We start from the raw sequence: 23785 nt of genomic DNA, 5'->3' as shown, positions 1-23785 counted from the left end.
TCTATAGAAAGCTCTCTCAATTTCAACAGAACTTTCCCCTTACCAATATTTAACTCTTCGAGGCCTAGACGTTACTTATTATAAATCATTTTACTACACAAAACATTTATCTATTTATATACTGTAGTCGACGGAAGTTGTTTACATTCCTTTGCCCATGTGTAGTGCGTATACAATTGGTTTAGGTAGGTCTATCGAAATGAACTATGAGATTGGATCAGGTTCCCACTGGGACAATTTGTGTAATATTATGAGCTTAAAAATAGGTGGTACCCTGTGTATTTGAAAATCCTCAACAAGAGAAGGCATGTGCCACACAACGGTGGTTGACTGATGTGAATTAAAACTAATTAGGCCTACAAAAATATATTTCACAGATAATAAACATTGACTAGCATTCCGGTACAAAATCGTTTTATAGGGCAGAAGAGAAAATTACACCACAAAACAAACATGGTTTTGTTCCTTTTATAGGGCTGTTTCCGCTGTTAAGAGTTATCTACTGGTAAAGTAGGCAGCCGAGGATTCGTGACATTTCAAATTTGCAATACGCATGTTAAAGTGCATTTGACTTTCGTTATAATTATTTGTATTTCAACTGCATTCTTTATTTATGACACGATGCACCATCATATAATTCACAATAGGCCTATTGGGGTGAGTGGGGGAGGCATGTTGGTGCATTTTTGGAAAGGAAACGAACGCAGCAGCCGAGGTGCATCAACATTAATTTAAAATCTGTGAAAATGTACATATGGTAAACACTTTCTGTGTGAAGAATATGTTGCCCGAAGGAGCAATGACGCTCAGCAGAAGAACATTCACAACACATTTCAATAAACCATATCGACAGGAAATTAAAATAACAGAAAATCATAATCCACAACGGACAGCTTATACCGGTATGCAAATGAGCAGCGAGTAATTCCATTTTTTACCGAGTACACCCAAAGGCTGTCTCTTATACACATCTTAAACTTTATAGTTCATAAATCAACACAAAATTTGTTTCGATCTGTCATTGGAAGTGGAAAACCTGTATTCATTTAATATAAGCAGCCACTTTATCAACTACATAAAAGCATTATCTTTTTTCCATTTATTGTACGGTTCCATTCATCATTCTTTTATTTTCATCTGTTCTTACCAGAATTTTGGTTTAATCGTGCTTTTTTTTTTATTTATTTATTTTTTTTTATTGAATTTGTTGTTGCTGTCGTCGCCGTCGTTGTTGTTATTGTTGTCGGAATACAAATTCATACAGACCCAGTACTAGACCTATGTTCATTGTTCCCATGACAGTTGTTCTGCTTCGTCTCTAGCCCTAAAATCAACGCAGTGGTAGAAATCAGAACGCTCATATAGCCAAAATGGTCGCTGGACCTCTCTGAGCTGATCAAAGCACAGAAAACAAACGAGATAGCCTAATTTTCAAAGCGTTCTATGACGATAATCAAATAAAGTGCTGGTACTGAACAGGAAGCCTAGCTAGCTGTTGTATTTTTTGTAATTATCGTTGTTGATACTGCTGTCTTTATTGTTGTTGTTGTTGTTGTTGTTGTTGTTGTCGGTGTGTTTGCTGTTGCTGGTTGTTGATGATGATGCGGCCGTTTCTGTAGTCACTTTTCATGTTCTTCCATTTTTTAAGTCGTTTGTTGTGGACATTGACGGACGGTGATGCAGTTGCTTTATAGGGCCTGTATTGTGGTAATGCATATATATTCATTAAATGCTGAGGGTCATCGTAAACTCGTTTTTTGGGGGTTTTTTTTCTCAAAAAATCGAATGTGCACGAAAATCAACTGTTTGAGTGAGTGTGCTCGAAAATCGGCTGTGCTTGAAAATCAACTGTGTTTAAAAGTTGCCCTTTTGGCGTTCCATAGTAAGAAATCGTCAGATGAAACATATCCGACCTTTGTGTTCACACTAACCTTCATAACTGACTCTTCACCTTAAGCGACAGGTTCAATGTTGATTCTTTTGTTCAGGTTCTGCTAATGTTTCATAAAACTAGAACAGACTAAAATCAACAGTTGCCCCTGATTTAGTGAAGTATGATAAACTAGTGATAACTTATAAGGGTGACATTTGTGTCAATGAGAGTAACTCTTTCAGAGTGTTTCTTTTACTTTCTCCTGTGCAACCTTCAACTATTTTCCGAAGGATATAATTGAATGGGCAGTGTAGGCTTAGTAATTAGGCCAAATGATATTAATAATATGCTCTTGGAAGCTCAATTAAACAAAGGATATAACACGTAACGTAGTTATGAAGATAGTGTAACAGGTTGTCGACCTATCTATATGCAGTATTTATACATCCACTAAAAAATGTGAGATAGACCTCCTCCCATACTCTCTACAAGGGTGATACAAACATCTTTAGTGTCACAAATAAGCTTCAAGTATATATAAACATTGACTAGCATTCCGGTACAAAATCGTTTTATAGGGCAGAAGAGAAAATTACACCACAAAACAAACATGGTTTTGTTCCTTTTATAGGGCTGTTTCCGCTGTTAAGAGTTATCTACTGGTAAAGTAGGCAGCCGAGGATTCGTGACATTTCAAATTTGCAATACGCATGTTAAAGTGCATTTGACTTTCGTTATAATTATTTGTATTTCAACTGCATTCTTTATTTATGACACGATGCACCATCATATAATTCACAATAGGCCTATTGGGGTGAGTGGGGGAGGCATGTTGGTGCATTTTTGGAAAGGAAACGAACGCAGCAGCCGAGGTGCATCAACATTAATTTAAAATCTGTGAAAATGTACATATGGTAAACACTTTCTGTGTGAAGAATATGTTGCCCGAAGGAGCAATGACGCTCAGCAGAAGAACATTCACAACACATTTCAATAAACCATATCGACAGGAAATTAAAATAACAGAAAATCATAATCCACAACGGACAGCTTATACCGGTATGCAAATGAGCAGCGAGTAATTCCATTTTTTACCGAGTACACCCAAAGGAGAGGAGAGTCACTGAAATCAAGATTTACTGTAACTGAACAGAAACAACGTCCATCGAAACACGAAAACCAAATTCAAGCCTTCACTTTTTCACCGTTACCGATATAATTTGACAGCATACGCATATAATTTAAAAGAAAAATAAGTCAATATTTCAACAATAGGCCTATAAGACACGGAAAAAATAGAATATATATATAATATATATATATACACAATCAACCTAGTCCTAGACGCATAACATAATTATATAGTAGTCTATTAATACTAACATTTTACATAATAATTACAATTAATAATGACCCTACTTTAATTGAATTGATATGTGATGATAAAGGTAACAGAGCATGCCTTAAAATAATAATATATTCGTTAATGAATAATTAGTGAGGGCGCAATCCACTTATATTATTAAAATACACGAATTCGAGTTAATTTGGAAAAAATATACTTTGTTTCAAACACATAAAATGATACAGTAGTTGTTAGTTATTGCATGGAGGTATAAAATACCTCCATGGTTATTGTAAGCAAAACAAACATTCTGTAATAAACATCGAAACTGCATGTTAGTCAGATCAGAGAATTTCTTGGTTTGTAAAAGTCATATTACTATACCAGATGATTTTAAGAAAAATACATTATTATTGTCCGACAATGCATCATTTCATAGTTCAGTGAGTATTAACATTAATCACATTAAAAACTTTTTATGCGTAAAAAATGCGTTGGCAATTAATACTGTATGGTTCTGATTAACACGAAACCTTTCATAATTAATTAAAATATTAAACTATTCAACAACAAAAAACACCAAAAAACAAAACAAAGACGAATATCAAAGTGTTAATTCTTCATCACTTTGTTCTCAGGGTTAGGTAGGGGTCATTGTAACCATTTAAAATTTCTGTCTCGGATAAATATGACCTCGAGTAGATCAGTCAGTGACCTCATATTGCTGTATACTATCATCATATAATATCTGGAGGTGTAATCGACGATTAAAATAAAAAAAGAACAGGCGTGCTCACAACTTCGTTGAATAATGATATGGTCTTGAAAAATTACCGTACCATTAATCGACATACCATATGGTATAGCATAATGGATATAAATATATATCAAAGATATAGGCCTAATACTTGTTAAAATGAATGATTATAATAGACAAACAATCCATAGGGGTAAGTATGGTGTACAATTTACAATCACGCGCAGTAGGTCTACTGCGACATAAGAAGGGGTTATAAATATTTTGTAATATACAAAAATAAAAGCCTATAGTGTACAAATACAACTAGGCCTATAGGCCTCCTTATCATTTTATACTATAGTATGAAAAGGACAGTGATGACAACAAGAGGCGTGAGACTAGTCTGTTTAATCACGGGAATAGTAACGGCATCATATTATACGTTACAGTATAAATGGCAAAGAAAATATTTTATTGCTTTAATTCATAATTGAAAAAATAAGCAAGAAAATGACTCAATAAATTTTAAGAATTGTAAACAATTTTAGCTGAATACACGGCAGTAGGCCTACCAGTAGAAATCTGTTGAACGGATGAATCATGGGCTCCGCCCGGCACATCTTTAAACGAATTTATTTATAATGTTTACGCTACGTCATCGTCTTCATCATCATTATATCATTATCTATTCAAAGGGTAGGCCTGTGCAGCCTTAAACCCTTAACTCTTTAATTTAATAGACCCATAATTTATATTACCGCAAAGCATAACTAAGCCTAATTTGCATGTCTTTTAGTTTTATTGTTCCATTTACCGAAGTACAGTATTATGCAATATTCTTGAACTTGAACCAAGTACTCTGACATTTTGATTTACAGCCAAGGCACCGAGCAACTCGTGTGTTCACAAACATTCGAAAGGAGATTTAAAACTTCCACTACAAAGAGTGTTTGTATAATATAGACAACAGCTGCGTCGATAAATAACAATTTTATCTAGGCCTAGGTGTTGTATCGTGAAGCTCGAGAATAATGATACCATTATTAAGAACATGTATAAGAAGGCACACTGCATATCATTACACAGATATAAATATATTTAAAGAACAAATGAGGAAACAGTTCACGACTCGATATTAGACAATATGGCGGTAAAACTGAACGAACTTTCCAGTCCCAGACGAAAACCTAGGCTAGGTGAGGCCATAATAAATCTTCCACCAAGATAACCGGTGAACTGTCGGGGGAATTAGCATGCTGTAGTAGAGTCTCGTTTACGTCCTATTTCGTATTAATGTTCTGAATATTAAAGGAGAACTTACGCGAGATAGTATTTGGTTGCAGAAACCGGGCAATTAGCACTTGAATTCAATGATTTATAAGTGGATAACCTGAAACTGAAGGTATTTTGGAAAGATAGCATTACTTGGTTTGCCAAATTTACGAAGATTCACCATTATCATTAAAAGTACTTTGGGGCGTTTAAAGATATGACATACAATTAAAGTTCTCGTGGTTGTACACATCGTCATGTTTCTTCATCTCCCATAATATTTTACTTTATCATCGGCATCACACTCATCCCCTCGTACGCTCCATCATCATCTCATCTCATCATCATCGTAATCAACGTCATCATCATCATCATCATTTGAGAGAGCAGCTTAGCTTAGTCGGCTAAACTGGTGGTAGCCACTGTGTGTGCGCTGAACCGTGAAGATCTTTAGGTCCCTGATTTAATTCCCATCGCTGCTCTCCTTGTTTCAGCTGCAGGACTGAAATACAAGTTAGGGCCTACGATAGCGCACCGTTTTTCGGATGAGACGTTTAAGCCGTTGGGCCCATGTGCACGTTAAAGAACGCATAGCCTACGCTCTTCGAAAAAGCGTAGGGGAGCATGTGCACGTTAAAGAACGCATACTCTTCGGAAAAGAGTAGGTGGGGGGGGGGGGCTGTCTCCCGGTGTACTGCCCTATTCACCACCAGAAGGACCCCACTGGAAACAAGCCTTCAGACTTAGTGGGCTATCTTTGATGTGATTCACACCCAAATACTCCTTTCATCATCATCATCATCATCATCATCATCATCATTTATAATTATCCTCGTCATCGTTATCGACAATCTTCATCGTCATCATAATCATCATACCTGGCCACGTGACAATCCTTTTACAAAAATACCACTGTCCCACATTCTTCGCTATCACAATCGTAATCGTCGTCATCATTATAAATCATGATCATAGATTTTATCGTCATAATCACATTCGTTATAATCGTTATAATCATCGCCAACGTCATTGTCGTCATCATCGATAGCATGATCGCCACCACCGTCACATGACCATCGATATACCTGACATACTTTGTAATCAACGTCAAGCATGATTGTATCAATCACGATCATCATCGTCATCACTAGCAGCATCGTCATCGTCATTGATATTCTCAATAATAACAAAATTTACTTTCCAATATCCGGTCGTGCCTGAAACGTACGTTTCAGCACAGAAACTGAAGTATAATTACACTATATTGAAGCCGTAATGTTGTCGAAAGACAAGAATAATGTCTACTTTGGATTCATTATTAAATAAGATCAATCAAGGTGGCTTGGTGGCTTAATTAACTGTCCCGAAATGTTACCAAACATTGCACCACTGTCGATAGCAATGTTTATGAATAGAGGAAATGGGTGTCGTTAAGATAATGTTCATCGAGAGGAAAATTCTATTCCAGGCCATTCGGTGAAATCAGGGAGCCTATCTCCCCAGTGAAACTAAACTGGCACAGACGAAACAAACTCAGTCACGTGATCACAACAAGTTGTTATTCATTAGAGTTTGAAGCTGTCACCTGACAAAAAAAATCCCCTTCACAAAAACGAGCAACAACTGTTCGTGGAGATAACTGGGCATGTGCATGCTACAAAAGTACAGGTAGGGACGGTACGGTACGGTATTAGATACGAAGGTGAAGGGGTGGCTATGGGACTACAGCACATGTTACTGGAGATACGGAGGGATGTCAGGGCGGATTTAGGGGGCCCGGCCTCCCCCTTACTTTTTAGAAGGTAAAAAGGTGGGGGGGGAACGAAAGAAAGAAAAAGAACAAAATGATCGCCCAAAGCGCCTCAGAGGTTATTTTCGAGCGTCTAGAACACAAAAATTTCGCGGGGGCATGCCCCAGACCCTAGGGTAGTATTATCTCGATCGGTCCCACTTTCGGCCCAGCTTTCGCTCCCCCTCCTTTTTGGACATCTCTGAATCCGCCCCAGGATGTACAGACTGTTCTTATGTGAGGGTAAGGAATAAACCAAGACACTGTTTAGTAACAGGGTGATTGAAGGGCTACAGAACCGATATATTTACAGGGAATTACCGTATTCCATAGAAGTATGGGAGATGCGTGACCCGCAGCCTATTTGAAGACATACGGAAGATGAAGGGACACGCGAGGGGGTTAGGAAACGAAGATCGGGACTGCAAAATCATGTTCTTAGATACGTTGGGATTTGAAAAATGATGCGACTATGACTAACGATTAATTTGACGTCAATGAATGCACACATCAATGAAAACACTCAGCAGATACGTCAATCGTATCCAGTGACACCACGAAAAATAATCTTTAACGTTTCATTATCAAAGTTACACAGCAAAATCATGCTGTATCGCCTGGCCAACAAATTAGGCACAGCCTCTCTCCCCGCAGGTATTGTCGGTAGATGCTGGAAACATCACGTCTAACAGCGTGCTAGCAGAGAGCGGTCCCCGCAACAGAAAAAGACCAACGAAACTTAGATTTCATATTTTGTTTTTTCAACAACCGACCGAATTATTTAAACGAATATGGAAGCGATAAATCAGAGTGTTGAAAACAAACTAAGATCGGAGGATAACGATTATCTATGTATTTGATTTCAGGTGCATCTATCAATCATGTTAAGTCTCACGAGTTTGCCGTCACGTAAAAAGATCTCGGCAAACGATGTACATTATCTGATTATTTAATGAGATTACTGCATCAAATGAATTTTCGTATAAAAGACTACCTATAATGTACGGTGCCGAATGAATAAAAACATTCATCAATACTGTACTACGTAATACCATCCATCGTGACGATTAAACTTAACAACTGACCAATCAGAAAGCATTGGATAAAGAATACGCGCATGTCCCACAAACACAGAAGTTTACGTACGCTTTGGCTGTCGTTTTTTAGCAACAATATTCAAATGCAGGGCTTAATGGAACTTGGAAAGCGAAGAGTGAAAATAACCGTTTGGTATTAAATTAAAGAAGCCTAAATTAATCTTTCCTCAAGACAATCAATAATATAAATGAAAATTTCATATTCCTGACATTTAAATCTAAACCATTAGATGTGCATACGCAAAATGCACTATCGTCACATTGAAATGTGATAGTGGAATTGCATTTTATCGTCGATAATTAATTTATCATAACAACTAGGCCAGTTTCACCATGACCGCGACTTTCGTTTTCATTGCGAGTATACAAATAAACTCCACACTGGTTACTTTCGGAAGCTTGCTAGGGGAGTAAGCTTTTATTTGAATAAACTTGACCACTGATGCACAAATAGTCCTACAACAATTGAAAAATAATACATCTAACATTAATAAAAGATGACTCAAGCCCTTTCGAATACCGCTCGGATACTCTACCAACTGAGCCAGAGCACCGAACAGTAATCGCAAAATCTTGGTTTAGAAATCCGATTGAGGACAATACTTCTTAGCATACTGATCACGTTTATTATTGCACAGATCTACAATGATGGAGTGCACGTATAGTTAGGAGTGACTCTATACACGCGCGCTATAATACGATAGTAGATGGATACTCCATGATGTTTATATTTCAACGGATTGATACGGGTTCACAAGCGACGTAATAATGTGGGATGGAGGAATCTCATTCATTCCTCCTTAGTGGGACTCCACTTTAAATCATCGTAAATTCTGAGCCTACCTCCATGCTCTAATCACGGATAATGTGATACCATACTGTAACTATTAGCATTCGCAATTACAGCAAGAAGGTGGGCTAACGTATTATTTCTAATTACAGCAACACTAGCCACAGCTGTGTCCGTCATTGCAGGTATTCATTTAATATGACTTCAGAAAGTATATACGAATATGAACTGTGATATGACCAATGCCATTAGACCGCTCGAACAGTCGAATTAAATTCTATCGATTAACGTGGCTGGAGACGAAGGTCTAGACGGTCAGTACAATATATAATGAGGCAATACAAATATAAATGATACTATTTTAGTAATCATGAACGATTACTTATTGACACAGAATATCGTTATCACGAATGCACTATTATCAGTATAGATAATCATAATTATCATTGACTATGCTGCATTAATAATCATCACTGATGATATTGTCTATATCAGAGAGACGTATTTATTATTGCCAAAGTTATTTTATCAGATGATACGATATCATTTACAGAATCAGGCATCATTAATTTAATTCAACGATGTTTCACTTTTATTTGTGTCATTCTTGGTACACAAGCAATTACCGACAGACCTAAAAATTCATATGATCAACATTGTCACAATGTCATGTTCCTTCTCGTTAATAAGTTAAGTTTGGTTATGGCTCCATGGACGGTTTCGCTATGGCAAAAAAGAAGACTTACGTTTATTAGTCGTGCGAGGGACCAAAATGTCGAAGGTTCTTTACAGCTACAGCGCCACCGCTAATGAGGAAATGCTAATACATGTAGATAGGCCTATTATTCAAATTATTATGCACCAGGCCCGTAGCCAGGTTCTTCCAGGGGGGGGGGGGTTTCTGGGCGTAAGGTCCACGGTCGAAAGCCATGAAGGGTCGGCAAAACCCCTAAAACCAGAAGATTTTTTTGGATCTAAATAATTCAATTAAAGCATATATGTTTGAAAATATCTGAGTCTGGGTGGGTCTGCAATGTATTAGTTGGGTTGGAGGACTTGTTTGGGAAATTTGAAGGGGTTTTCGCCAGAAAAGAGGGGGCTTTGCTAAAAAAAGGGGTTCTCCCGAACCATAAAAATCCCCCATGGGCCTGATATTTCACCTAATTGAATCTATTATCACTTAACATAATAATTTCCACTTAGTTTTTTTTTCTTATGAATATCATTTCCTGTTGGGACCATTCATAATGTCATTATACATCATTTCAAGGGAGCTACATCAAAAGTATTACTTTACCTTTGACAGCGCTAACTGTCATTTTATATTAATCAATTTAAGACATCAATACAAAAACAAAACTTATACAAAAAAGAGGGGGGTTTGCTAGAAAAGGGGGGTTCTCCCGAACCATAACCCCCCCCCCGCCCCCTGGATACGGGCCTGTGCACTGTTAAGTGTTATTATCTGAATTCAAATTCCGGGTATACCGATTAAGTATATGACTAACGTAATATTTCGAAGCTAAATAATAATAATAATAATAATAATAATAATAATAATAATAATAATAATAATAATAATAATAATAATATTTTTAAAGTACATATTGGGCCTACAAATAATGAAGCAAGCCGAAGACATAATAAAGTATGAGGCGCCAAGTGCAAATGTATTATTTAACACAATTATTTATATATAATTAATAATTGTGTTAAATAATAAATTTACACTTGGCGCCTCATAATAAAGTGCGTGTGCACGACGAGTGAACTTTCCCAGAGTAAAAGGCTCGAAGGAAATGACAAAGATGGATCACAGAATGAAGATAAAACGTTTTATTCACGTACAGTAAGAAAAAATGAAGATATTTACGGTCTGGCAGGAAGAAATCTAATAGTTTCATTAATTGATCGCGTGGCGGCTTGAAGAGTCCAATCGAGGAAAAACAGCAAGTCAATTCACCGAGTTACAATACTAAATATCATCTTTTGAACAGCTCAAGGAAGACAGAAAATGCTAATAACTAAAGCAATTCAATGCTTTGTTGAAAGTTAAAAATATTTCCATACTCAATATCACGAAAGACGAGAAGCAAGGAAACCCATACAGTAATTCTCTCTACAAGCGAACTAATAAATACATGTATAGGCCTACCAATAAACAACAATACATCTTGTGAAATATCTACAGTGCATCTACAGTAATACAGTATTATCACAATTATAGATTTCTTGTTTTGTGTTTCCCGGCTTCGGATAGATGTGTCTGGACTTAGGAGGCCAATGATAGTTTTAATGGTTACCAAGGATCTGGGTGAATTAGTTTTCCATTGCATAAATAATTTTTTTTTTTCTTTTCTTTTTTTTTTTTTGCTTCTTTGTTTTAAATAATGTTCGTGTATTTTATAATTTGTGTTAAATTTTCAAGTGATGTATGTAAAGTATAATTTTTCATTGTAACTTCAACGATCTGTCGACGTTGTGATGCCCGTATTTGATGCATCGGCATAATTCATATTTCATAATTGTTTTCGTACTAAGACTGGCGTGCTACATTTAAAGCCAAACAAGATTTTGATCCGGATACAATAGAAGTGCAATAAAGAACCGTTTACCAGTGAGTTTGAGAAATTACACAGAGTGATCTTGGTAAGTGGTAAAATATGGAGAAAACGGGATATGACACGGTCTGATATGATAATTTTTATTTGTCACGGAAGATCGTAACGGTCAGTACGTTTAATATTCGTTACACTCAAGGACAAATTGACTGCTATCGGAGACGTGCTTTACATAAAATTATGGACAATTGTATTCCAAAGTAAGAGACGGGAAAAACAATTAAGCCTACAATTAAGTTCATTAATACTAATAGGCGTATGCATAAACCGGTAGTAAATTAACTAAATAGAAAGGATACTGCGCAAAGGAAAGCATGTATATTAGTTATAGAGTATTTTTCGTTTACACAAAGCCGAATTGGATTATAAATTTCCATAGGCCTACAATTGCAAGACATTCCTAGTTATATCATTATAATAGGCCTACAGTTCTAATTATTATACCGGTAACTACGCTACAGTAAAGTTATAATATTATAGCGGCAGGCCTATTATAATATTATAACTACTGTATACACGGTTATAGTTATAATATTATAATAAAGGCCTACCGTTACTGTATGGCATTATTACGTGGATCATCTATCTATCACATAGAGTTGAACATTTCTAGAAATATTAAGTTATATGCAAGTCTTATATTGTATAGTAATAATACACCGGTAGTGAATTAACGTGAAGAGGTCGTAGCCGTGTCAACATCTAGAAAGCAAGCATCATAGGGCAGGGGTTATGGGAATGTTCCATTACTTATGTGTCAATTCGTTCATTAAGACTGAGAGATTATATTCTTCACCGCAACAACCGCTCCCTTCATTTCATATTCAAATACAGTGTGTATGAGAATCATGTATTATTAGAGGCAAATTTGCTGTAATTCAACTATATATCACGAATATTATTCATAATTTCAAGGTGTGTTTAATTGAACAAAAGACATTTATGATCATACATACTGATAACAGTATGGTGTATAAGTTAAACGCCACAGTACGATTTATCGCCCTTGTCGGATTTAGGCCTATCAGACAAGCGAGTCAGACCTACGACTATATTTTTAGATTCTATATACAATTACATAATAATAATAATAATAATAATAATAATAATATGCCAGTATTTTTGCAGGCCTAATACACGTTGCATAATTCATACTTGTATAAATTGGAACTTGCAAATTCCATATTGATATTCATCAGTTCCGATATATTGGACTTTCCCCTACCGTTTATAGCTATCATTATGGCGGTATTCGACAATTGGATCAATCAGTGCTATTAATTATTCTGCCCGTCACAAGGTAAAGATGAGCACGCAGACTATCAGATCAGGTTCATTATGATAATAATAGATACTGCGCGCTTGAGTATATTGTGAATCATTGGCTTCCCACCTGACGATCGATCATGTCATGCAATGTTGTATAATATATCTGAATATATATACACACGATGCAATAATTATGAATACACATCCATGGCATTGATTCATGAAAATCTAGCGTTCGCAGACATGATCATCGTCATTTCCGTAAAAGATGGCCTAACGGTGTGCGTGATAAGCTTACGACAACGTGACAGGAATGCGACAGGTAGCAAGAAAGGTGTTTCATATTGCGGCAAACAGGACTGAAATTTCGTGGATAGAGAATTACTATTAGGGAATTAATACGCTAGTGTCTAAAATAACAAATATTATGTTCATTAAATTTTAGATTGCACGTCATTTTGTAAAGTACGATGCACTCGAACGTTGATTATTATATAGGCCCCTAAGCATTTTCAGTGGCGCATCCAATAGTTTTTTATGAAGGGCGTGAGTGGCAATCGGGGTCTAGATGTGTATAAGAGACAGACCATGGTCAGAGGGGAGGGACCTATGGTGGGGTGAGCTTGTCTTGTTTAATGCCATGAGGGATGAAAAACCTCCTTTCCACTGGCGTCGACACGGCGAGGACATACCGTGTGGTCCAATAGGGGTTCAAGCATCGCAAAGATGTAGGTTTACATGAGTCACCCCCTGATAAGAACAGAGTGGGTCATAGAGTAGGACTACCCTCGACGGTTTACACAGTAGGCCTATTAACAATATAATGGATACTGATGTGACAGAATCGAAAAACGGCACAGGACTTGAACTTAAACGTTCAAGAATTATTATTAATGACACTTTTAATGTACGGTAATGTCTGCCATTCTGTGGTATTCACTCAATTCGTGAATTATCGTCTGTGATCATGGCCTGTGCTGTAAGCATTGCAGACGATTAAAAAATACCGGTAAATATCGCAGATTTTGGGGCGCACTACTAGGAAATTTCGTAAAACCTCTGTAATTTTTTGGAACAGACTCAGACTACTGTCGTAATTTACTAGATATCTTGCCAACTCATTCCATTGAAATGAAATGGGTGTGAGCATCAGTTCGTGCGTATTTCCTACACCACAGAACAAGTAATTACAAATTCCGGGACGAAAAGTGCATAATACTGTATGGCAAAACGTTAATACGTAATTATTACTGTACATGTTCCATCTCCATTGTTAGTGCATGCGCAGTACAATAATTGGTTTTGCACACAAACAAACCCATAATGACATTGGTAAAAAAATAATGATTCTATGAAAGATGACGTTTAAAATGAAATTGAGAACAACTCGAACGAGTTATACACTATATACACTGTCACTTCCGTTGTTCGTTAGGCATGAAAAGACACACCGAATATGGGGGCGGATTCGCAAGAACGGTATAAATAAAGTTTGACTATAATACATTATGAATATTTGGAGACATATTGTAGGACAGTAGCAATGAAAAAGACAGTCCTACATAGACAGTTCTCTAGCAGAACTTCATGAACGAGCGATAATGTTATCAATCATTGGTTTAAGCCAGTTATAAACATTTTGAGCTGGTACAGAATTTTCATTCAGTAAAATGTCAGTAACAAAAGAAATACTACGAATTAAGATGGTTCCGAATGAGTCATAGATTTTTTTTCTTCACAATTCAATTCAATTCGATAGTGTCCCGTCAAAAATCTCATAAGACCTACCGGTACATTTATTAAACGTATTTGTTATTCATTCGCTGATCAATGGACTCAGAATTATATTCAATGATGATATCTGTAAAATAGAATTATTAGGAAGCCTAGAGAACATTTATGTAATAAAATTCGAAGCCCATTTGATCAGCCAACAAAAATAAAATTTTAATTACTGTGTGTAGCCTATAATGAACAACGTCTGCCAGTTATACGGGAAAAGAACGTACACGAGGTCCTGAACTTTGTTTGTCTGGCAGCTCTATATTAAAAATAACTTTAGACACAATGAAGAATTGATATACACGTCAATAATGTAAGTTAACTGACAACAATAAAATCTTACCATTTCATCCAGTGACATGAGGTCCTGTTTAGTCATTAAAACCCGTGGCTTCGGTGGGGGTTCCTGTCTCACTTGTCTCGGTTTTGGTTCTTGTTCTGGTTCAGATTCGACGTCCGCATCGTCTGCGGCGTCCGAAGACTCTCCATTGACTTCGGACGCGATCTCTCTGTCTATCTCCTGCTCCAATTGTATGAGCATTGGTACCAACATCCCGAACCTGGCGCCCTTTCGGGCTACTTCCAAAAGACATAGAATAAAACTCCTAATATTTTTACGCATAACTAGATCATCTGTTTCAAAAAGAAGCACATCGTGGACGCCCAGGGAGTGCCGACACCAGTAGATGAAGTTGCTTATATTATCCCTTGCAACAAACGTTCCGGGCTGGGCATTCCCACGATATTTCACCTCTTCAGAGGGGATCCGAATCTGGTCTGAGCACCCATTTTTGTTTGTTAATTGTATATCTTTCCATGCTACCGCCTGCTTCTTGATACTGTTCGCATGCTGGCAGAGTACGATACCAGTCTCGAGTTTTTCGACGAAATTCTCTGGTTGAATATCGATACTGTATAGATTATCTAGCCATTCGGCCAAATCCTCTTTCATAGCAAAGAGGTACTCGTCACGTGATTTGTAAGACCGTATCGGGACATGTTCCCAAGTGTTGCTTAGTCGACGCTCACTCGTGTCTTCAGGCCCTGGCCTCATGTCGACCATTTTTTGCTTAGCCGACTAGCCAGAAATATATTATCTCCTTGTCAAGTCTTCGAACTCAATGAGAAGTTTACATAAAAAGCACAACTGTTTGGTATGAAACACTTCCTCAGGTTAATCTCGGAGGTGGTTGAATGACGACAGGAAAAGCTAACCGGTATTCTCTCCATACATACGCACTTCCCCACGACTATTGTCAGTCGCTTCACATTCACTGCGTAAAGAAAAAGAGAGATTTCTGCAGGAATTTCAATTGTGGTTACTATACAAAAATACAACCAAAACAGATATTTTTTTTAACAAAGAGGAGCGATCTACTGAGTGGATCTCTCGAAATGGATCTAAGAACTGGAAGCAGTAACCGTGACTGGGCCAGTGATGCGTGACAGAGGAAAACGTTACTGCTCTATAAATAAAGCCCAAGGCATGCTAATAATTAGCTTTACTAGCCGTCTACCGTTGACTTTTTGTCTTTAAAACAAAGGGTAAAACCCCGAAAGCTAGCATCTTTTGTCTCCTTTGACTAAAACTATCATTTACCTTCTCTCTATTTAAAGGATAACTTTCGTTAGTTAATCCTCTTAAAGTTGAGTTCAATGTTGACTAGGGGGTCGCCTTCGGGCAAAGTTGCCATGGTGACGCATGACTGCATTCTTAAAGGTTCTTGCGATTTCGGAGATGAACAAGTGCTTAATGCTCCGCGAATCGAGGTGAGCATTTAACCCGACCCTGACCGAATGTTCAAATTCAAGGCGTTAGCAACAACGTTTACAGTTTTGCGTTATAAATGGATGGGTACCATCTTATAATACGTACCATCTCATCAAATAATGCGTTGTTACCACTGTTTATTGGGATGGGTTGCCAGGCAATGAATGAATAGGCCTACCCGTTAAATAATATCCAAGTCGGAGAATAATATGATAGAAGGAGAATAGAAAGCCTTCACATCTAGGTTTGTAAACCATATTAGTGTCTGCGCATTAAACTATTTTATTTATATAATACGTACAGTATAGGATGGATGTGTTTAAACAAACATTATGATTAAACAGCCTATTATAAAATACTTAACTCATTCCCTGCCGTTTAAGTCAGCCATATACACGTCATGTGTAAATGGGACCGCCCACTACCATTAAAAAAAATAACAAACTATTAAATTAAATCATCTATTGTTTATTAGTTGCCACGAGAGTAGACATTGTAATTAACCCTGTTTTTTTTATAAAAGGGGATTTGTTTTTTACAAATGTTATCATCTTGAATTAAATAATTCAAGTACACAACACAGAAAATATATTTTAAATAACGTAAATACATGTGATACCACGAACACAGCCTCTCCCGGCAGGTAGGCCGTCTTAATAAATATTGATAGGCCTATTATCATTAAAGTCGGCTAGAACAGTTAATGCTGCAATGTGTTAATGGGTGGGTAGATCAATTGTTAATCCAGATATCGAGTAGGCCTATAGGTCTTAACCCGGAGAGTAAATAAAAACACACATTCTTCGTAAAAATACATTGGTAGACTCGGTAACGGCCTATCACAATTGTAATTAATAATACAATTAAGTAGAAATATATTTTTCGAGGAAAATAATACACGAGATAAATAATTCAGAGAAACATAATAGTAACCGCAGGCCGCTGCCATGCAAGACAATATCAATAGGCATCGTTTTATTTAAAAAGAATTCAAAAAATACATGATACTTTTATTTATTATATTTATAATTATGAATATTTATGAGACGATATCAAGGACGGACGAAAGAATAGTACCTACCAGAGTTCCAGTATTATTCGGTCGTTCTAAACTTACTGGCAGAGCTATTCACAATGTCACTAAATCCGATTTGTCGTTCTAATATAAAACACATTTCAGAAAACGGTTTACCGGCATTTGATATAAAGCGTCTGAAGTAAATTCAGACGAACTCGTGTCATGCCGACCGTCGCACACGAAGCTCCGCTATCAACTGATGAACTATGAAAGGATTGGTTTCTATTCGACTCAGATGGCCGTCGTCTGTAAATCCTTTAAGTCGAAATTAACGTGAATTATGAACGCGTCAACAAGAAAGGAAACGCTGATTCACCAGCCCCCAGTTCACTTCCAAGTCAAACGCAGGGAGAAGACACTCAACGGCTACCCCCAAGCGACTCGTGCACTTGAAACGGACAGCCCGAGCTATTGTTGCTTATGCCTGCTAAAATGATTAAGTACTATATGTACAGTACATACAAAACTGCCTATTTCATTATCATAATTAGGTCTAGGGGGCGGGCTTTGAATATTGGCGCGCATCGATTTTCAATCGCCTCACATGCCAATGTACTTGAGCAAAACTGATAATCGATCACTTTTAAGCATGCCATTCCAAAGTAATTAAGAAGTTATGATATCTACGTTGAATCCCAACTTTTTAATTTGTGCTCATAAATTATCATTAATGTTTAGGCCTATTGCACACTGTTTAAAAAAAAACAAAACAAAAAAAAAACAAACCGTCATAGCGAACTGTTATCGTCACAATGATTTTTCGTGAGATGTCATGTTTTTTCTAGTTTCCCAATTAGTCTTATATTGAGTGCCTTGAATGTGTCTGTTCTGTTTAAAACTAAAGCAAGGGGCATGAAATATATCATCATATTTTACTGCATGATTCAGTATTATACAAGGCCTAGCACACTACTTAAACGACCCAAGTTTTCATACTTTTTAATGTTCGATTAAGTGAATGAACGAATAATTAATTGATAACTGAATGTACGACTTAATTAATTCAATTTGATAACTGCCAGAACTCTTGTGATAACCCACACATGGTCGACGTAAAAATTATAAAGCATTGAAAACAATCTGTTGATCATTTAAAAGGATGAAATCGAGGTGATTGCAATACAAAAAAGCTAAGCCTAATAGGGCTAAGGCACAAAGATAGATATTGAAGAATTAAAGATGTATTGTCCCCTAGAAGACAAAAAATCATAAACGAACATTTTGAAACTAACTTGCTCATTATTTTTTGCAGTAACATAAAAATTATTAGCTTGAGCATAGAAATTATTGAATTAAAACAAAATGTATAGGCATACCCATATTTTTATGCTGGAAAATTATAATAAAAACAATAAAACACTTCCAGTGACTGGAAGTTAACATTTTTCGGTGTAAAATGATGGGTAAATATTTTTTAAATACACTAATTTCTATGTTCAAGTTGATAATTGATGTTGCTTCAAAATGAGCGAGTTAATTTCAAAAACGATTTTTATTTGTTTATTTATTAATTTATTGTATTTTGTATGGACAATGATAATAATAATAATAATAACGATTTATAATGCACACATCTCCACCAATGGTGCTCAATGCGCAGTGTCAATTTCACCACAAAATAACAAAATCCACATTAATTCCCAGAAGAATTTAGAGCATAATCTGTATACCAATTTTCCCATCGAGACAGTGTTGACACCCCCCCCCCATATAAGTATGCGCAGATACTCATAAGGCAAACAATACATTTATAATGAATGTGTTTTCTTAAACACGAATGTATACCACCGGAAACAATTTTCTGGTGGGAAAAATAAGTACCTCATCAATTCTCAATTGAAGGGATAATTTTCAATAAAAATTATAAAACACTTCCTGTGACTGGAAGATTTTAACGTTTTTCGTTGCAAATGGGTATGGCCTAAACATTTTTTAAATACACTAATTTCTATGTTCAAGTTGATAATTTTTATGTTACTTCCAAATGAGCGAGTAAATTTCAAAAAAGGTTTTTCTTTTTGTATTTTGCATGGGACAATAGATAATTAATGAATGTGTTTTCCTGAACACGAATGTTTACCACCGAAAACAACATTTTCTGATGGGAAAAATAAGTACCTCATTAATTCTCAATCAAAGGGATAAACTATGTTATTAACTTCCAATGAAACACAGATCAAACAAATTGAGTTTCATTCCAATTTAAGGGTCTTTGCAAAATAATATACGAACTGTATTACGTCTGTCAATAAACCTTTCCGTTAAGCCCCGTTTTTGGATGGTGCCAAGGCCCCCCAAAAAGAGAGCGTACAAACGTACGTAACCATGTGCGCTTATGAGACACACGTGTGCTTGTTGGACAAGCGTGTAATCTTGTTCTGATTGGTCAGTTCAGTTTGATTGACACAGCGGAAAAATCCATTGAAAGGTAATAATTTATTACAGGCCTGTTAAACAAAGTAATTAAAACATTAAATCATATTTGAAAGTTTAGTTTTTAAGTAAATACTGTATAAATACCACGACTAGAGAGAGCAGCTTAGCTCAGTCGGCTAATCTGGTGGTAGCCGCTCTGTGTGCGCTGAACCGTGGAGATCTCTAGGTCCCCGGTGCAATTCCTATCGCTGCATCTCCTTGTGTTTCAGCTAGAGGGCTGAAATACAAGTTACAATAGCGCACCGTCTTTTGGATGAGACGTTTAAGCCGTTGGCCCCGTGTGCATTATGGCCCATGTGTATGTTAAAGAACGCAGTACACTCTTCGGAAAAGAGTAGGGGATTGTCTCCCGGTGTACTGCCCAATCACCACCAGAAGTTTACACCGAATAAATCCAATCCAATAAAACATTGCACAGACAATAGTTTAATTATACTGTATATGCAGGTAAAAAATCGCATAGGCACTTAATCCGTACGGACGATGCATTTGCATTTGCGAGGATGATTGCAGGTGGCATAGAGTTACTCGATCCTTTTGTCCCAATAAAAAAACCACGACTTGACGAATACAAAGCTAAAACATATGCCTTCATTAAATTATTTCATTCTGCAGTCTAATATGTAATTTTTTCATTCTTGTTTTGTTTGTATAGTCATAGTACGGTATAAATTTGTGATATGCCGCATACATAACCTATTTTTTGTGCAATAAAAGACATCACCAAATTAGTTATTCACAATCTATTCAGAGGACATTAAATTTGCATTATGACCAGATGACACTTGAAAAGTGTCATTAAGTGTCATTAAAAATGTAAACATCAGTAGTCAAATTGACTATGACGCAATTACGGAATAGCAACATTTAAAGATGAGTTTGATGTCCGCATTTTTTTGTAAAATTATCTGCAAGTTTAAAAGTTAACAACGAATGCCTTTAAACTCCATCATTCCTATCTCGTAAAATGACGATACAGTGAAGGTAATAAACCGCAATCTCAGAAAACGGGTTAATGTTCAAAGAACAGTACAAGTCCTAATAAAATAAAACGCAATAGGCCTAGAGAAAATGAATGATAAAAGGAAGTCAATTCTATCATCTATAAATGATAGATTGAAATTTTACTGCATTTTATAAAGTGCATATTAATGCATGCACTGCGTGTCGTGGAAACTGTGTTTTCAAAAACTAAATACGGTGTTCAAATGTCATGAGTTTCCAATGTGAGTGGTTACAACAGCATTGGGTGGTTTTCTTCACTGACAGAGAGAAGAAAGAAAACGCAGCTTTCCTTCTAATTCGAGACCCCTCTAATTTCAAGGCCCCTCTACTTTGAAACCACTTTCTTAAAGTACCAAGTAACAAATTCTTCAATCATTCAACGTAGAACTAACCCTCTGAGAGAAGACTGAACCCCGAGACCACTCCGAATTTTCAGGTCCCACAGGTCATCTCGAAAATGAGGATGAAATGTACTCAGTGTTGGTGATGTGATACAATTGAGAGGATGTGAATGGAAACATAGGTAGAAGTAAACAACAGCAGAAATTGAATGGTATAAAATGAAATATGGACATTCAACAACATCAGATACGACGACGAAACAATATTAATATAGGTCTACCTCCAATTAAAGACCATCTCCAATTAAAGACCAAATTAATAAATGTCTTTTATTTTTATTGTTCTAATTAGAGACCAAAGCTGCTAAAGACCGTGGAAAGCCTGGTTCCAAAAAGTGGTCTTTAATTAGAGGGAGACCTATAATAGTAAATATTGAGATAATAAAAAAAGATATAAGAAAATATGAAAATGCATAATAGAACAAAGCAATAACAAAATAACAAATACAAATAATAAAATGACAACAAACTAAAGATAAATTATTAAAAAAACTACTAAAACGAAATTCGAACAAACCTAGTAGATTAACACAACAAGGTTTTTACAGGCTACAGCATGTGCATTTTAATAGAATTCCAATTTAAAACAATCAATAACATAATAACATTTTAACACAAAGATTGCTTACGTATCTTACCATGAAGGTACAATATCTTAATTTTAAAATACCTAATAAAAACAGAAACTAAACAGAAGATTTCTCTCTAGCAAAACAGTTGTCCTATTGCGTGCCACTTAACAGTCAATAACAGCGATGTTATTTTCAAAACAATTTAAATATTTCATATTACTTCTCTTAACAGAATCTGCTCCATTCCCAGGTAAGTATTCAAAACCATGCAGAATAACTCAGCATATATTTATAACACCAGCTTTCTACCAAGTACCAATTTATGCTGTAGCGTGAAGGGAGACGAGAGCGTGCCTTGGCCAACGCCACAAAGAGCGTGATAAAATTGCTACCGGCTTAGGATTTCAACCCATAATCAGCAGTAGTGTATCTATGGAAAAGTGGGATGGGGATCATTCCCCGAAAAAATTTTGTGGCCCAATACAAATCTGATAATAAAAAAAATAATAAAAATAAGCTCTCAATACAGCGGCTGGCACTCCTTCACTTTCCCATCGCACAACAGAGCCCCTCCCACCCACCATGTGTCTAATTTTAGATAAGACCATGGATCCTGGAACTGTAGACTATCATTACCACAAAAGTCATACAGATCAGTGTAAGATTTGAACCTAGATTTTTGATAAGAGACAAAAAGCCTGATTATTATGTCATATACTTGTACTCCCCATAGTACTGTAAATGGTTTTTTAGGAAAGCTTTCTCAGAGACTGATTTAAAAATCAATTTAGAAAACGCAAACTGTGACAAATACAGGATTCTGACCTAGATTCCTGGATTTGAAACCAAAATCTGTAACGCTATGCTGCATACCTTCAAACTAAATAGGGGTTAAGTGAGACACCATAATTTGAGATTTAAAAAGAAATTTCTAATTTTTTTACCTCCTTTAACCTAGGGGAGGGGTCAAAATGATTTAATGATGCTTGTGTTGTACTTTTACAGTAGAAAAGATGTGAGCCTCTACTGTTCAGCAACCTTCAAAATAGTTAATGTTATGCAAATTTATTCATTTTTCTTATACCTTTCTATCTTTTTATATTATGACAATTTTTGAAATTTTCTACCATATAATTATAATATATTTTTCTCCAAATATTAATTTATGTTGATTATATGCCTTATTTATTAACATTCATATTTATGGCATAAGCAATTTATTCCTTTTACTTGGATGATGTCCAGAGACCCACTTCAGGAAAAAATACAAACATCCAGAATGATTCACTCTATGATTGGCTGCGATAAGGCACTTGGCCTCACTTAACGCATGCGCAATGATCCACTCAAGAGTTCTGCTTTATTATACCACTAACAGATATCTTAATCCGACTGCATCGTTGAGCGAGAGGCATGGGACTTGGAATCGTTAATAAACACATGTTCGAAATCATAATAAGAATCTGACCTTGAGAAATACAGCTGTAATAATATCAATATTTACCATAATCCAAAACCTGCGTTACAAAATAAAAAATTAATGCCTGCAGGAATAATCTTCATCGATTGGCCATTAAACATATTTTTTGAAATGTTTTTTTATAAACAGTTACATGCGAACAAACTGTGCACAAAAATATTGATAGATTGAGGAAACATGTTGTACAGACTTAATCACATGACTGATGATTATAATCAGGTTAAGAGATATTTAAAACATTCGAGAGAAGATGGCATCAATGTAATACTGTATTATCCACTTCATCCTTAGGAGGTGGTTGCTTAGCAACCTTTCGTAATTGCCGCATGCAATCTTCCAGTTTTCCAGATGGAATTGAATCTAATGCTCTGGATACAATCTAGAAGAGCGGAAGAAAATACAACATGATGTTAGATGATTGCTTTATTATTATTTTTGTATGACAATGTATTTTTTCATCAAAAG

General features: G+C 36.1%; 2 protein-coding genes across 3 annotated transcripts in view; both read right to left on the bottom strand.

Moving 5' to 3' along the window:
• LOC117105239 (GAS2-like protein 2) overlaps positions 1-17873 on the bottom strand; it is a 30543-nt gene extending 12670 nt beyond the window's left edge. For both annotated transcript variants that reach the window (XM_033246321.1, XM_033246322.1), the window contains exons 1-2: positions 17430-17873; positions 14921-15851 (exon numbers count right to left, since the gene is read on the bottom strand). In XM_033246321.1, coding sequence (XP_033102212.1) covers positions 14921-15640 — 720 coding nt within the window. In that variant the 5' untranslated portion in view covers positions 15641-15851; positions 17430-17873. The remainder of the gene's footprint in view (positions 1-14920; positions 15852-17429) is intronic.
• A 3934-nt stretch (positions 17874-21807) lies between these two features.
• The window catches only part of LOC117105338 (eIF-2-alpha kinase activator GCN1-like), a 72386-nt gene continuing 70408 nt past the window's right edge, over positions 21808-23785 (bottom strand). The window contains exon 48 of the mRNA XM_033246459.1: positions 21808-23699. Coding sequence (XP_033102350.1) covers positions 23577-23699 — 123 coding nt within the window. The 3' untranslated portion in view covers positions 21808-23576. The remainder of the gene's footprint in view (positions 23700-23785) is intronic.

The sequence above is a fragment of the Anneissia japonica genome, unplaced genomic scaffold, assembly GCF_011630105.1.
Source record: "Anneissia japonica isolate Jap-2015-1 unplaced genomic scaffold, ASM1163010v1 scaffold287726_len2788222_cov184, whole genome shotgun sequence".
NCBI lineage: Eukaryota > Metazoa > Echinodermata > Crinoidea > Comatulida > Comatulidae > Anneissia > Anneissia japonica.
Note: the sequence above shows the minus strand (reverse complement) of the source record. Positions and strands in the feature narration are given on the sequence as shown.